Source organism: Vipera ursinii, assembly GCF_947247035.1.
Source record: "Vipera ursinii genome assembly, chromosome: 4".
In the NCBI taxonomy this organism is placed as follows: domain Eukaryota; kingdom Metazoa; phylum Chordata; class Lepidosauria; order Squamata; family Viperidae; genus Vipera; species Vipera ursinii.
In genome coordinates, this window is record NC_139514.1 from 18513634 (window position 1) to 18528012 (window position 14379).

Sequence of the window (14379 nt, forward strand, 5' to 3'; positions counted from 1 at the left end):
CCTCATTAGCTTTTGTTTTTGGGATATGTGGCATGGTTATCTGAATTAATTAGCATCAGCTTGCCATCTTAATAGTGTTTTTGACTTAATTTTTCAGCCTAGTAAAAGAAAGTATCCAACTTGCATAAACATCTAATTATGTTTCATATTGATTCTTTTTTTATATACCAAGCAAACCTTATCTTTTGTAGCTTTATTTGTGTTTTTTTTTACTTTTCAGTCTGGTCTACAAATCTGGTAATCTGGGGTGCCTCTGTGGCAAAGGGAAAGAAAATATCCAGAGGGTGGTATAAAAGAGATATAGTTAGCAACGTAGTATTATATTTGCATGGCTTTCTTAGGAATATATGTAGTCCTTGCTTAATGACCTTAATTACCAATTCCATTGCTAAGTGAAGCAGTACATGAATGTGCCAACTTACGACAGCAGTCCCAGTTGGGGTCCTTAAGTAAAACATCACATGACTATTGACTTTGCTTGTCAAAAGGAAAGGCTGAAAATGATGATTATATGACCACAGGATGCTGCAACCCTCATAAATGCTTGAGGGTTGCCAAGGACCTGTATTGCAGTCATGTGACCATAGGACACTGCAATAATTATAGTGTGAAGACAAGTCATAAATAATTGTTTTCAGTACTGTCATAACTTTGAACAGTCACTAAATGTATGGTTGTTGATCAAGGGCTATCATTATATTCGATCCCAAGATCAGATTAATATAATCATTTTCTTTTGTTGAAAAGATAATGATACTTCCATATTTTATTGGTATTAATAGTAATGGATTATAGCCATTCTGTTCTGGCATTCATAAAGCTTATACAAACATCTTACACTGTAAAAAAAAGGTCTGCCTGTGTTTAAATACTAAATGCACTTTCCTATTTTGCCTCTATTTTACATGCTCTTCTGCTGCACAACAGAAGGAGGCACAGAAAATCCCAACTTACAAATTCTTGCCACTGATGTACCAGCTGGCTGCTCGAATGGGAACCAGGATGAGTGGTTTTCATGAAATTTTGAATAATGTAATTGACTTTCAATTGTCATGTATCTTCCTCATTTACAAATATAGAGGTTTTTGTTTGAATTTTAAACAGGTATGATAGGAGAATGGTGTAATTTTTTTTCTTAGAATGCATGTAGACTGTTGAGCTAGTAGAATTCTTTCTACATTGCTTTAGATACTTCGACAGTGCTAAAGGATTTCCTTGACTTATAATAGGGTCAAACAACCTTGTCAAGAAGTACTCACTATGACATATGTTACATGTTAAATGTTTTGGGGTGGGGTGTGCCAAAAAAACTAGATAGTCCTCAGTTTATGTCCACAGTTCAGAGTTACGGTGGCACTGACAAAATGGACTTAGGGTAGGCCCTTGAAGTTCTGTCTCTGTCATGGTGTCCCTGTGATCTTGTATCCCAAAGATCTGCTGCCCATCATCCCTCCTGCCCTCTGTAGTACACACCTGTTTGTGGCATTCTCCTACCCTGGTGGCTTCTGCTGGCCCATCTGCAGCCTCCACTGGCCTTCCCCTGATTCTTCTCTATCTGTGGTACCCACACCCATTGTGACAACTGTACTCCCCACACGCCTTGACTAGGACTCCCACCTCTTCCCACTTAATGTCCCATGCACCCTGAGGTTACGATGGCGGCACCCAGGACTGCTGACATTGCTTTTGCTAAGCTATGTGGTCATATCATGTCGCACTTTAAGACTGCATCACTTGGCAATGGCAATGGCAGTCCTGGTCCCCATTGTTGTAATATCCTGCAGACCGCTTGTAAATGGGATTAAAAACTAGCTTTCATTTAATGTAAATAATGTGAAACTTATATTAAATTAATTAACAGTGAATGCTCCAACACTGGAAGTTTTTAAGAAGAGACTGGACAGCCATTTGCCTGAAATGTTATAGGGTTTCCTGCCTGAGCAGGGGGTTGGACTAGATGACCTCCAAGGTCCCTTCCAACTTTATTATTATTATTATTAAACTATAGCAAATATAAATCTTTAGGGAGGAGCCATACATAAGGCTTTCTGGGTCCATATATATACTTTTGAGTTAAAGCACATTGGACATTATTGATGAAACTTTGATGCTTGTTTAATGTTCAGTTCGTATTTTATTTTAAATAATCAACTTTTAAAATATTTTACTTGAATAGCTTATAGCAAGAATTTCTCTCGACCATCCACATCACACTTTGTTTATAATTTTGGCATTGGCTAATGCCAACAAAGATGAATTCCTGGCCAAGCCAGAAGTGACTAAAACAAGTGGACTAATAAAAAATGTGCCAAAGGAAACATCTCTTCTTGACAAGGTACTTAAATTTAACTGTATTTGCATTATTTCAGGTTGTAAAAAAAAGTTTTGTTAAAGGAATCATAGAACATTATCAGCTTTGAAGATAAGGATAAAAAAAATTCTTCTGTAATGTATTCTGTTTCCTCATATCAGATTTATTTTAAGTTTTTGATTAATTTTATTCTTTGCATTTGAATTGTATTTTAACTTCCTTTTTTTTTAAAAAAAACCTCATCCTGCAGGATCGAATGAAGGCTGCTAGCAGTATAATTGACATTGTAAAACGCAAAAAACCTGATATGGTGGTAAAGGTTGAAGCCCTTTGTGATGCTTATATTATTTTGGCAAACATGGATGCAACTCCCTGGAAAAACCACAGAAGTAGGTATTTGGGGAATTGGGGATTATTTGGATGCTTGGAATCAATTTATTCCTAGTTCAAACCCTATAGTAAAGGGGACTGTTTTCTGTCAACAATTAATTTTACTTGGAGTATATTATCTAGGAATGCTGTATGTTGTAAATATTTTTCCCAACTTGCTATGCCTAGTAGATCAGATTGATTTGGCAGGGTATAAATCCAATAAATACACAAGTAAACTTAATTTGGCAGGGTATAAATCCAATAAATACACAAGTAAACTTAATTAAAATAAATTGTTCAGTAGTTGCTAAGTAGAACCTCTGAAATAACTTTCAATAGTATCAGAAATGTATTCTGAACTTCTTCAAAGACTGTTCCCCAAGCATTGACTTTTCAGTATGACAAGGAGTGCTGGCCTGATAAGTTATATTGACTCAATGAACAGCAAATATTTATTAATGTGAGGCATGTATTGTTTATCCAGGAGCCATAAATATTCCTTCCGATCAACCTATAACTAAATTAAAGAAACTAGAAGATGTTGCTGTACCTACCATGGAAATTAAGGTAACTCAATTTAAGTTAAATTTAAATCTCAGTGTGTTGTGGGTAGCAGAGAAATGAAAACATCCTTTATTGTTCAATTGAACATTTCATTTAGGGAAGGGACAAATGGCAAGAAATAGCTACATTTCATCTAAATTTCTGTGTGGTTTTAGGTGGATCCTAGTGGCAAATATGAACATTTGATTACAATCAGATCATTCAAACCAGAATTTCACCTAGCAGGCGGGATCAATCTGCCCAAAATAATAGATTGCGTTGGTTCAGATGGACAACAGAGAAGGCAGCTTGTGAAGGTGAGTTCTCTATTTCATTATGAAATATGAACAGGATTATACATTTGGCACTTTTGTATACTGCTGAGTTCTTCACATCAGAAAAGGTATGATAAAATATTCAGTCACAAACATGCAATCAGCGGAAGTACACACCTTCACTGTTAAGCTTATTTCTCATTTGAGTAACATTTTAGTATTGGAATGCATACATAGAAAAATGTGTTTCTTTGTCCAGTATCATTTTGAATTTGCACTGTTGGGTCAGGACTCTACCATGGCAGCTTCTGTATATTTTTATTTCATTGTATGAGAATTTAGATAGTAACAGTTGGCAGGTGATAATGGTAGTGAGTGAAAAGTTTTTAAGCAATTTTATTATTATTTTTGCAATGCTTACCAAAGTTTTTCCACCCTGTTGGGCAGTTCCAAAGAAAGAAGGTTCATCTGAAATTGCAGTTTCATTCTCACTCTCATTTAGAATGCAAAGGTTGTGGGGATGTGTGGAGCCTTTTTTTTTTAATAATAATTGCTGTCCTTAATACACTTACATGCATGAAGTTTCCATTTGCTTCTCTGAATGCATGTAGGATCAGGTTATGCCTTTATGTTCATTCTGGAGACAATGTTATTCCTGTTGCTTTTTTAAAAAATCTCTTAAAGGGGCGGGACGATCTGAGACAGGATGCCGTTATGCAACAGGTTTTCCAGATGTGCAACACTCTGCTACAGCAAGATGCTGACACCAGAAAGAGAAAACTGACCATCCGCAGATACAAGGCAAGTTTTGCATGAAAATTCTCTGCTGTGGATATAATGTTGATGCCTTGAATGCCGGAGGAACTGCCTTGTCGAAGACCATTCATTCATCTGCCGTTTCTCATTAATGGCTTCTAGAATAACTGGCGATGGCAGAATCTGACCCCCAGGCAAATGGGTTGCCAACCTTTCTCCTCCAACAGAATAAGCGTTTGCCTAGTTTCAAATGACGACCGCAGGGTAGTAGTAGTTTTCCCAGAGCCTTGCCCATCCTCTGATGCTTGGGAACCTGCTGCGAGTGTAGCCTGGGACTCTTTATTTATTCTCTCTCTATTTGGAGCAACAACCAAACAGTGCAAAAAATGATGCAATTAATGCAATTTAAAATAGATGTAGTGCTCGACTGATATCCATTTGTTCAGTGACTGTTCAAAGTTACAATGGCACTGAACAAGTAGTGGTTACAACTGGTTCTCAAAAGTTCCAACCCTCTCAGCACATGGTTGGAATCTGAGTGGTTGACGACACATTCCCTCTTACAACTGGTTGCCTTGCGCCCCAGGATCTTGTGATTGCCATTTATAACCTTCCTTATTGGATTCCTTTGAAAATCTTTGGGGAAGCCAGCAGGGAAGGTCAAAAGATGCTGGGGAAGTCTTCCCTCCTGTGGACCCCCATGCACACTCTGGGCTCATGCAGTGCCTTTCACACCACCCCCAGCCACCATGCGGTGCTTCTTGCACACCCTACCTGACCTGCATAGCACCTTTCACACACACCCTTGTGAACATTCCGTGATCTGCACCTCTTAAACACCCTCCCCAACCCTTGTGGTGCCTCTTGTGCTCCTTCCCCATCCTTTGCAGTGACATACCCTTGTACCCTCACTAGCCTCCCTCACATCCATGCCTTACCTTGCATACCCCATTGCTCTTTGCTCATCTGCCCATGGACCTAGGACTTGCAGCTTTCTGCCAGCTTTCACAGTGGCTTGGGCTGTGGGAAGCCAGCACGAGGTTACCTTGCCTAACAACCATGGGAGTCAGTTAACAACATCAGCTGAGGCTGCAGGGATTGTCATCACTAAGCCATGGGGTAATGTTTTATGACCGCACTGCTTAGTGATCAAAATTCCAGTCCCAATTGCCCGTGTAAGACAAAGACTACCTGTGTAATGCAATTAAGTAAGAGCACAGAAAATATGAGTAATACTCCCATATTACACCCCTCCTGCGTGAGCTGCATTGGTTACCGGTTGCCCTCCGGGTGAGATTTAAGGTGCTGGTACTTACCTTTAAAGCCCTACATGGCTTAGGACCGGGATATTTGCAGGACCGTCTGCTGCCAGGAACGACTTCCCATCGCCCGGTTCGCTCACACAGGGAGGGCCTCCTCAGGGTGCCGTTGGCTAGACAATGTCGGCTGGCGACCCCCAGGGGGCCTTCTCTGTGGCCCTCTGTGGCCGCCCTGAGTCCTTCGGGAGATAGGGCGGCATATAAGTCCCAATAATAAATAAATAAATAAACATTTTTTTTATTGAAAAGTTTTAACATACAATTTTTCCCTTAAAAATCCCCCCTCCCCCTCCCTTCTCCCTCCCCCCCTTCCTCTCCCCCCTCCCCCCCTCCCCCCCGACTTCCCAGAGCTAAATACAAGGTATATATAAAAAAACAATCATAAACAACCATATACTAACAACCATAAACTCTAAAATCTATCACTCTCTAGCTTATATAGGATAAAACAAACCTTAGTAATATTAAATATATATAAAAAAACTAAGATAGAAAAAGAAAAAAAGAAAGAAGACTTATTCAAATACTACATAAAACTTCTTAACCCTATACTTATTCTGGATAAACTCAATCCATTTTCTCCCTTCCATAATATAGCGTTCTTGCAAGTAATCTTTCAAATAGGCCGAAATCTTCGCCATTTCAACCAGGTCGGAAACCTTTAAAGTCCACTCTTCTATGGTCGGCAGTTCCTCTTTCTTCCAGTACTGACCTATCAAAAGTCTTGCTGCCATAATTAAATTCAACATCAACTTAGTGTCCACAACTGTAGCATCTGTAATTATTCCCAAAAAAAAAAAAGTTGCGGACAAAACTTTAACCTCTGTTTAAAAATCTTCTGTATGTTCCACCAGACTTTTATCCAAAAAGCCTTAACCTTTTTACAAGTCCACCATATATAAAAATATATTGCGTCTTCATCACCGCACCTTCAACATTTAGGCTAATAATTCAGATACATACTTAGCTTTTTAAGATCTAAATGCCATCTATAAAACATTTTGTAAAAATTCTCTCTTAGATTTCAAGCTTGTGTAAGTTTTACATTCCTCACCCAAATCTTTTCCCACCTCCCACTGCTTGGCTGTAAGTACGTTGTGAAAGTTCCATAGACTTCTGCTGATCTTGTTCTTTTATCTTTTTTGATCGTTTTAAAGCAGCACGCGTCACCCTCTGTTCTCTGGGATCATCCAAAGAAGTTGTAACTTGATCTCCTCCAGCACCATTCTCCTCTGTCTGTCCATCTTCAGCCTCTTGATGTTCTCCTTCTCCAGATCCCTTTGCAGCTTCCAGAAGTGTTAATGGGGTTGCTTTTAAAACATTATTGTAAAAATCACGCGCTTGCATCACAGTAACCAGACGGTACCTTTTACCTTCATGCATCACCATCAACCCAGCTGGGATCTCCCATCTGAACCTTATATCTCGTTGCTTGAGCTCTTGCACAAGAAATGTAAAATCCTTCCTTCTCCTTAAAATCTTTGGAGGAATTTCTTTTAGAACCAGAACTTCTTGATCAGCAATCACAACTTTAGTATCATAGGCAGCTTGTATAACTTCATCTCTAATTTCCCTTTTTGCAAAATAAACCACCACATCTCTAGGCAACTTTCTCTGTCTAGCAATCCATAAATTCACACGAAACACTTTATCCATGCCTCCTTTTATTTCAGATGCTGGCTGATTCAATACCACTTCGAGAGCCTCAGAAACCAGCTGCTTTAGATCTTCCTTAATATTCTCCTTTAAACCTCTGATTCTAATGGCAAACTGCATCTGGAAATATTGAGCAAGACTCAATTCTCTATCCATTTTGTCTCTTAAATCTTCATTCTCCAATACTTTTGCTTCTAATATGGCATTCTTTTGAGTCAAATCTTCCACTTTTTCCTCCAAATCTTCCACACATTCAGCCACTTTATACACTGAAGACAAAATGTCTACCTTCATCACACTGAACTTCTGTTCCATCCTCTCCTCCATTCTCTCCTCCAACTTCTCCAATTTCTCCTCCATCTGTGCAAATTTATCACCCATTGATTCCAAAATTACCTGGGTATGTTTTTCAAGAGCATCTTGTAAATCCTTCGATGTCAATACATCAGGAGGATGCAATGCCTGCAATGATGATTGTTGCACCGGAGAAGTTCCAGCACTCCGAAGAGTTTTAGGGGGAGGTTTAGCCGCCATCTTTTACTTTCAATTGTGACGCACTTTCACTTTAAGTTTAAAAAGTCCATCAAGCTCGAGAGTAAAATAAAATAATCCTCTTCACCTTTTCCTCTTGTACCGCTCTGCCTGCTCTTTTTATTCCATAGTCCTTCCTTCAGGCAGGGGTGGTCGCAGACGCCTGGCTCTGCTCCAAGAAATCAGGAGCAGAGGCGCTGGCCAGCTGGGAGCGACCCAGGCTACGGGGGAGTTCGATCCTTCAGCCGCCCAAGCTACAAGCTCAGGCGGCCCCGGAGAACTCGACCCCTACCTGGGGCCTCACCCCCTCCTCTTCTCCCGAGGAGGGGGCTTCAAATTCGCCCGAACAGCTGATCGGCGCTGTTTTGGGCGAAAATCACTCAGCTGAGCCGCGGGCAGCCCGGGAAGGCTGTCTCCGGCGCCGCGCAGCCACCGGAAGTCCCAATAAATAAACATTATATGTTGTTTTATCTGAAGTAGCAAATGCACTTCTGAAATGTATTATGTGCTTTACAGCTGAATCCTTCCCCTTATTGCAGACTAGCTCTAAAACAATTAATCAGCTTGTGCATGTCCTCTTTCCTTCCTTTTGTCTTGAGAGTTTTCTTCTCTCTTTCCAATGATAACCCCAATTCTGTGTTAATACGTTCTCTAGCACTTTCCTGATTAAACAGAGATGGCACAATTCATAATAGATCTGCTTTGTCTACCTCTTTAGGTTGTTCCCCTTTCTCAGAGAAGTGGCGTCTTAGAGTGGTGCACTGGCACAATTCCTTTGGGGGAATTCCTCATCAATACTGACAGCAGTGCGCATAAACGCTATAGACCACAAGACTACAGTAGCTTGGACTGTCAAAGGAAAATGACTGTAAGTCCGCCACATTAAATTATGCCAATTAATACTTCTTCCTTCGTAGAAACTGGTCACAAGAAAATAGATGGGGTAGCAGAAATACGGTTGTCTTATGTGAGAGACAATCATTTCGTCGAACAGTGGCTCAGGATACACACAGAAAAGTAATACGACCTCAGAGACTTTTACCATGTAATAGGAATTCAGTTTTTAAATCCAATTTAGCTAGTGGTACAGATGGGTCGAGCTGTCAGGTATAATGAGATGATGACACACTGGCACAGTGAAAGCAAAATGAAATCATCAAGAAGAAGAAGAAGAAGAAGAACATAGCACATTTGAAACCCTGATTGCGAGAATTGTTTTCAGATGGGATTCCCACCCTTGGAAAAAAAATACTTTCTTTTGTAGTTACCTGCTTTCCCTCACTTTGCAAAGTATCTTGAAGAGGGCTTCAGATGATACCCTTAAGAATCTGGAAGCCATTTTTGGCAGATGATCATTACTTTTCATGTCTCATTCCGAGATGTTTGGCGGTTAAAGCTAAAACAAGCACTTTGAGTTGACCCAGAAATGGCTCCCTGACAGTGCAGAGGGGATCCTACTAATCAGTTCCAGTTAACAGCCGTGTGCTGTGAAATATCTGTACAGTTTTCAAAGGCAGGTAGCGCTACATATAATCCCTGCAATAATCCAGACAGCACTACCAGGTTGTAGGGCTATTCTGTCTTAATTGCAGAACTCTAGAACAGGGGCCCTCAATCCCTAGTCCGTGGATCGGCACCGGCCACAGCATGCCAGAAGCAGGTTCGTGCAAACAAAGTCCCGTCGGGATGCAGGCAGCACGTGAAGCCACGTTTCTTCAGGACCGTGGAAATACCTCTCCACGGAACCGGTCTCTCTCTAATCCCATCTGCTCTGCTTGTTTGTTTGTTTGTTTGTTTACCTGTTTCAAAGGTTCTTTTGCTGTCCAGATGAGAGAGCCCTGCCAAATTTAGTACTTTATTCACCACGTTGTGGTGTTTATAATGTTTATCAGAATATCTAGTGCTCATTTTCGTGTCTTTTAGGAAAGAGACTTTTATTTTCTTGCAAGACTAATTGTATTTGAAATCCATTTTTCATACCATCTCTACTCATACACAAAAGAACCTACACTCAGGAGAAAAGAAATAAGTATCTCTAAACTATTTGTGGTTCCCTTCAAAGAATGCACAAAAGAAAGACTTCGAAGAAAAATACACTATTTTCATGGATATATGCCAGAATTTTCAACCTGTGTTTCGCTATTTCTGCATGGAAAGATTTTTGGATCCAGCAGTGTGGTTTGAGAAAAGGTTGGCATACACACGAAGCGTTGCCACTTCATCTATAGGTATTATAAAATATAATAAACTGTTTTATCAAGCTTTTTATCATATTTACTATTAAATGAAGGAATTTTATTAATTTTTTATGAAAATTTCTTTGCCATTGGAGTTGCTGTAGGCAAAGAGTAGGCAATCTAGAGATAACCCTTGGCTATAAATGGAGAGAATATTTTGATAATGTAATTTTTGGGAGTGGGGAAACACTAATAAGATGATTCTTTGGAGACCTGGGCAAAGGCAAATTGTTTCTTTTTGTTCTTCAGAATTGGGGGAGGGGGTATTAAACTAGCACTGGCAACTTTTAGATGGCAGAAGCGGTCCAATATTTATCAGAACAGCAAGGGCCACAGTTGTAGGAAGGATGATGCAGAGGGCATAGGGGAGTATCACACAGATGTTGTGAGCCAGAGTTTTTTTCCCTGTAGTTGTTTGTATCTAGACGTTTGTTTGAGTGATTGATTCCATCTCAGCAAACTATTCTTTTAACATATAAAACCTACTTTGCAAATACACTGTCATTTTTACAAATCTAAATGTTGGATATCCTGCCAGTAATAATTAGCAGTTGTGATTGAAAGAGTTTCTGGAATCCAGATTAAGAAGGGCACATGGTGCAACACCACAAGTTGCCCATCCTTCCTTTTTTTGATAATATTTGTGCCTTTCCCCTTCAAAAGGCAGGAAACGTCACTGCTGATTTTTCAGATAGGATTCCAGAAACTCCAAAATGGGTTTGCAAACTGTTAACTTAACCACTTTGTGCTTTTTTTAAAATGATGAACTCATTTTTGGTAAGCTGAGTATTTTAATAGATTGTGTAGTTACTTTTATTATCTTCCTATTTTTATTGAGGTGTGCTATTCTGATTGCAAATGAAAAATAAAATATGCTTTACTTTGTTAATTTTTGTATCGAGCAATGTGGCTTGAGAAACAGTTGGCATAATTTTTGGATCAACAGTGGGGTTTGAGATAATACCTACTGCATTTATTGTAACATATAGAAAACATATTGAGAATATGCTTTCTAATATTTATGTTAAAACCACATGTGCTTCTCAATATGTTTTCTAATATTTGTGTTACAGTAAATATATGTATTATTGATACAAAAGAATAATTATATGAAAATATTGGATATTCTGTACCAGAGCTGCATACAGATCTGTATATTAGTTACTAGCTGTCTGCAGCTCTTTATTCCCCTTTGAAAAGATATTTTTGAAAAACAGGGCATTATTGCAGCATGGAACTGATTTGCTAGATTATGGCGAGGAAGGGGAAGAAACCTAATCTTTGTATTTGCAGTAGGCTTTCAAAAAATAAAGACTGGGTGCAAGTACATCTGGATTAACTTTGGATATTTCGATTTCAGTTGGCTATATACTTGGTCTAGGAGACAGGCATGTGCAGAATATTCTGTTAGATGAAGAAAGTGCAGAACTCGTACACATTGATCTAGGTATGTAACCAAACAAAGGAATCCAAGTGTTTAGATTTTGATGTAAGTCCCATTCAAGCATTATAAAAACAGGAGGGTTCATCATTCTGATTGACTCTGCCCTTACCAACCTCTTTCTCCTGTGTAACTGAATGGTTGTCTGAAGAAGAAAACCCTCTCGTATGAAAGTGTGCATCATTGCTTGTGCTAAGGCTTTTTGCCTGAAGGATAAAGACATCCCACGAACAATATTGATGTAAGAGTCTCAGCTTCTAAACATCAGCATAGGGCTTTACCGTTGATTGAGTCATAAAGAAAGGAGCAGTGTAACACGATAAAAGAATGAAGTAAAAAAAATGCAAAAATTATATCATGAACTGCAGAAACATTGACTAGATTGGTTGTATTCTTGCCCCTGTTTTTGAAAAGACACAAGTAGTGCTCAATTTACAATGCCAATTGGGGCCAGAATTTCCATCCCTGAGCAGTGTAGGTGTAAAGCACAATTGCATTCTTTATTGACAGCAATCCTTGCACTCCTAGTTGCTGTTGTCAGTTGAATCTCACAGTCATTAGGTGAGGCAACTTCCTACCAGCTTCTCACAACCAAATCAGTGGGCAAGCTGACAGAAAGTTGTAAGTGGAAGGGAAGGTCAGTGGCTGCTGCCAGGTGCAGAAAGACCCAAAGATGCCAGGGAGATGCCATGAGGGTCAGGGTAGGGGCGCAGGTGGCAGGGAGATGCAGCAAGGATCCAGGAGTGTGAATCCAGAGGACCTGGGAGGGTGCATGAATGTGGGAGCTTTACCCCCTTGACTTGACCTTCCCTAAAAACCTTCCCGTTGACTTTTTGGGGAAGCTGGTAGGAAAGGTCACAAATGGTGATCAACAACAACAACTTAATTGATTAGCCCTTGGGCCATATCAAAGTGCAAAGTTCCAGCAACAAACCGTCACCAAAACTTGATAAAAGCAATCCAAAATGGAATTTGATAAAATACAATTTAAAATGGAATTAAATAAGATACAATTTAAGATGAAATAGTAATAAAATACAAATTTAAGATATAGATAAAATATAACATTATCTTTCGGAGTCGCCCTTACAATCTACCCCAATCAGTCCCACATATGCAGATCTTAACCGGATCATTTTGTTTAAATACTGTGCTATGTTAAATGTTATTTTCAAGTTCTGACCGGACATAAGATAAGTTATTTTGATATGGGGATCCCAATGGGTCATTCATTTGGTATATAGACCAAGATACCTGTCTCTCACCCTCTTATACAAACAACAGTCAAATAGGATGTGAGCCAGGTCCTCTACCTCTGCCGCTCCGCAAATGCAGAGACGCTCATTGTATGGTATAGCATGAAATCTCCCATATCTGACCATTGTGTCAAGCTGTTCGAATCTCGCTCTCGTAAATATCTCCCTAAGATGTTTTGGGAGTTGTGACTTCAAATAACTGTCCACTTGAAAAGTACATTTGTATTTACTCAGCCATTTCAAGTTACCCACCTTACTAAGGATAGCTATATCAGTTTGTGCTTCTATATCCTTAATTCTTTGGGCAACTCTTTTTTTATATTGTTCTCCTGTTACGCAAGAAACAGGAAGGCCACAGCTTCTTACAAAATTTGTTAGTTTGGTGATCCAGGAGATTTGTGATTGTAGTTTTATTTGCTCTAGTAGGCATAATTTGGGGAGTCTATCAGTCTCCATTTCATTAACTTTGCACCAGTAGTTATAAGCTCTAATTTTAGATAATGCCTGAATTGTATGAATTCCCAATTCAGCTCTAATTGCTGCAGCAGATGTTCTTGGATCTACACCCAAAATACATCTCAGGTGCTGGGACTGTGTTTGTTCTAAAACTGTGGTTGAGTAAAGACCCCAAATTTCTGCTCCATACAAGAGCATTGTCGTAACCTTAGCCTTATAAACCTTGAGTAATGGAGCTAGGGACCCTGGGTAACTATGGTTCTTTAGTTTGAGCAATAAATTCAAACGGGCTTTTGCTCTAAATGTACTCCGTTGATGATGGCAGGCCCAAGATCCAGTCTTGGAAAAAGTTACTCCCAAATATACAAAGGTATTAACCTGCTCAATTGGCTCACCTTCTAATTGCCACTTATGTTTCTGATGGTTTCTTCCAAACACCATTATTTTCGATTTAGATTTGCTAATGATTAGGGAGTTATCCTGGCAATAAGAGCTGAATCTTCTTAATAGCCTACGTAATCCTACTTGTGAGTATGATAATAAAATCATATCAGCATAAAGCAAGCTGTTACAGTAAGTATTTAGGATCATCAGCATGTGTACCATGGAATCCTTCATTAACCCTGGCAAATCATTGATGTATAAATTAAATAATAATGGGGCCAGGATACACCCTTGCCTTATCCCTTTATTTGTGTGAATCCTGTTAGTCAGGGCCCCATTAACCCCATACCGCACCCTCAAACAGATACTTGTGTAAAAGGCTTTAATCAAAGCCAGGAGTCTGGGTTCTATTTTAAGAGATGTCAATTTACTCCATAGTACGTCTCTGTTTACCATATCAAATGCTGCTGTAAGGTCTATAAAAGCAGCAAACAGGGGTCTCTTCTTATAGGCATATTTGGCAATTAGATGGTCCAAGACAAAGCAGTTATCAATAGTAGATCTGTTTTGTCTAAAACCTGCTTGTTCTTCTGTGAGGATGTTATTTTCCTCTAAATGGTGATCACGTGATCAAGGGGCAGTGCAATCAGTTGTAACTGCAAACCTGTTGCCAAGCACCCATATTGTGATCACATGTCCAGAGGGATGCTGCGACACTGGAACTAAAAAAAACACCAATTATAACCAGCAACGTTACGCTAAATGAACGGAGGACTACCTGTAATTTAATAATCACTAAAGTATGTATTTTTACCTCATTGCTGCCATCCATTGTATTTCCT

General features: G+C 39.4%; 1 protein-coding gene across 1 annotated transcript in view; it reads left to right on the forward strand.

Annotated features, from left to right (window-relative positions):
- ATM (ATM serine/threonine kinase) overlaps positions 1–14379 on the forward strand; it is a 70058-nt gene that overhangs the window by 52121 nt on the left and 3558 nt on the right. Inside the window, exons 51-59 of the mRNA XM_083362835.1 lie at positions 928–1032; positions 2177–2335; positions 2562–2700; positions 3168–3250; positions 3403–3543; positions 4186–4302; positions 8482–8631; positions 9826–9991; positions 11361–11447. Coding sequence (XP_083218961.1) covers positions 928–1032; positions 2177–2335; positions 2562–2700; positions 3168–3250; positions 3403–3543; positions 4186–4302; positions 8482–8631; positions 9826–9991; positions 11361–11447 — 1147 coding nt within the window. The remainder of the gene's footprint in view (positions 1–927; positions 1033–2176; positions 2336–2561; positions 2701–3167; positions 3251–3402; positions 3544–4185; positions 4303–8481; positions 8632–9825; positions 9992–11360; positions 11448–14379) is intronic.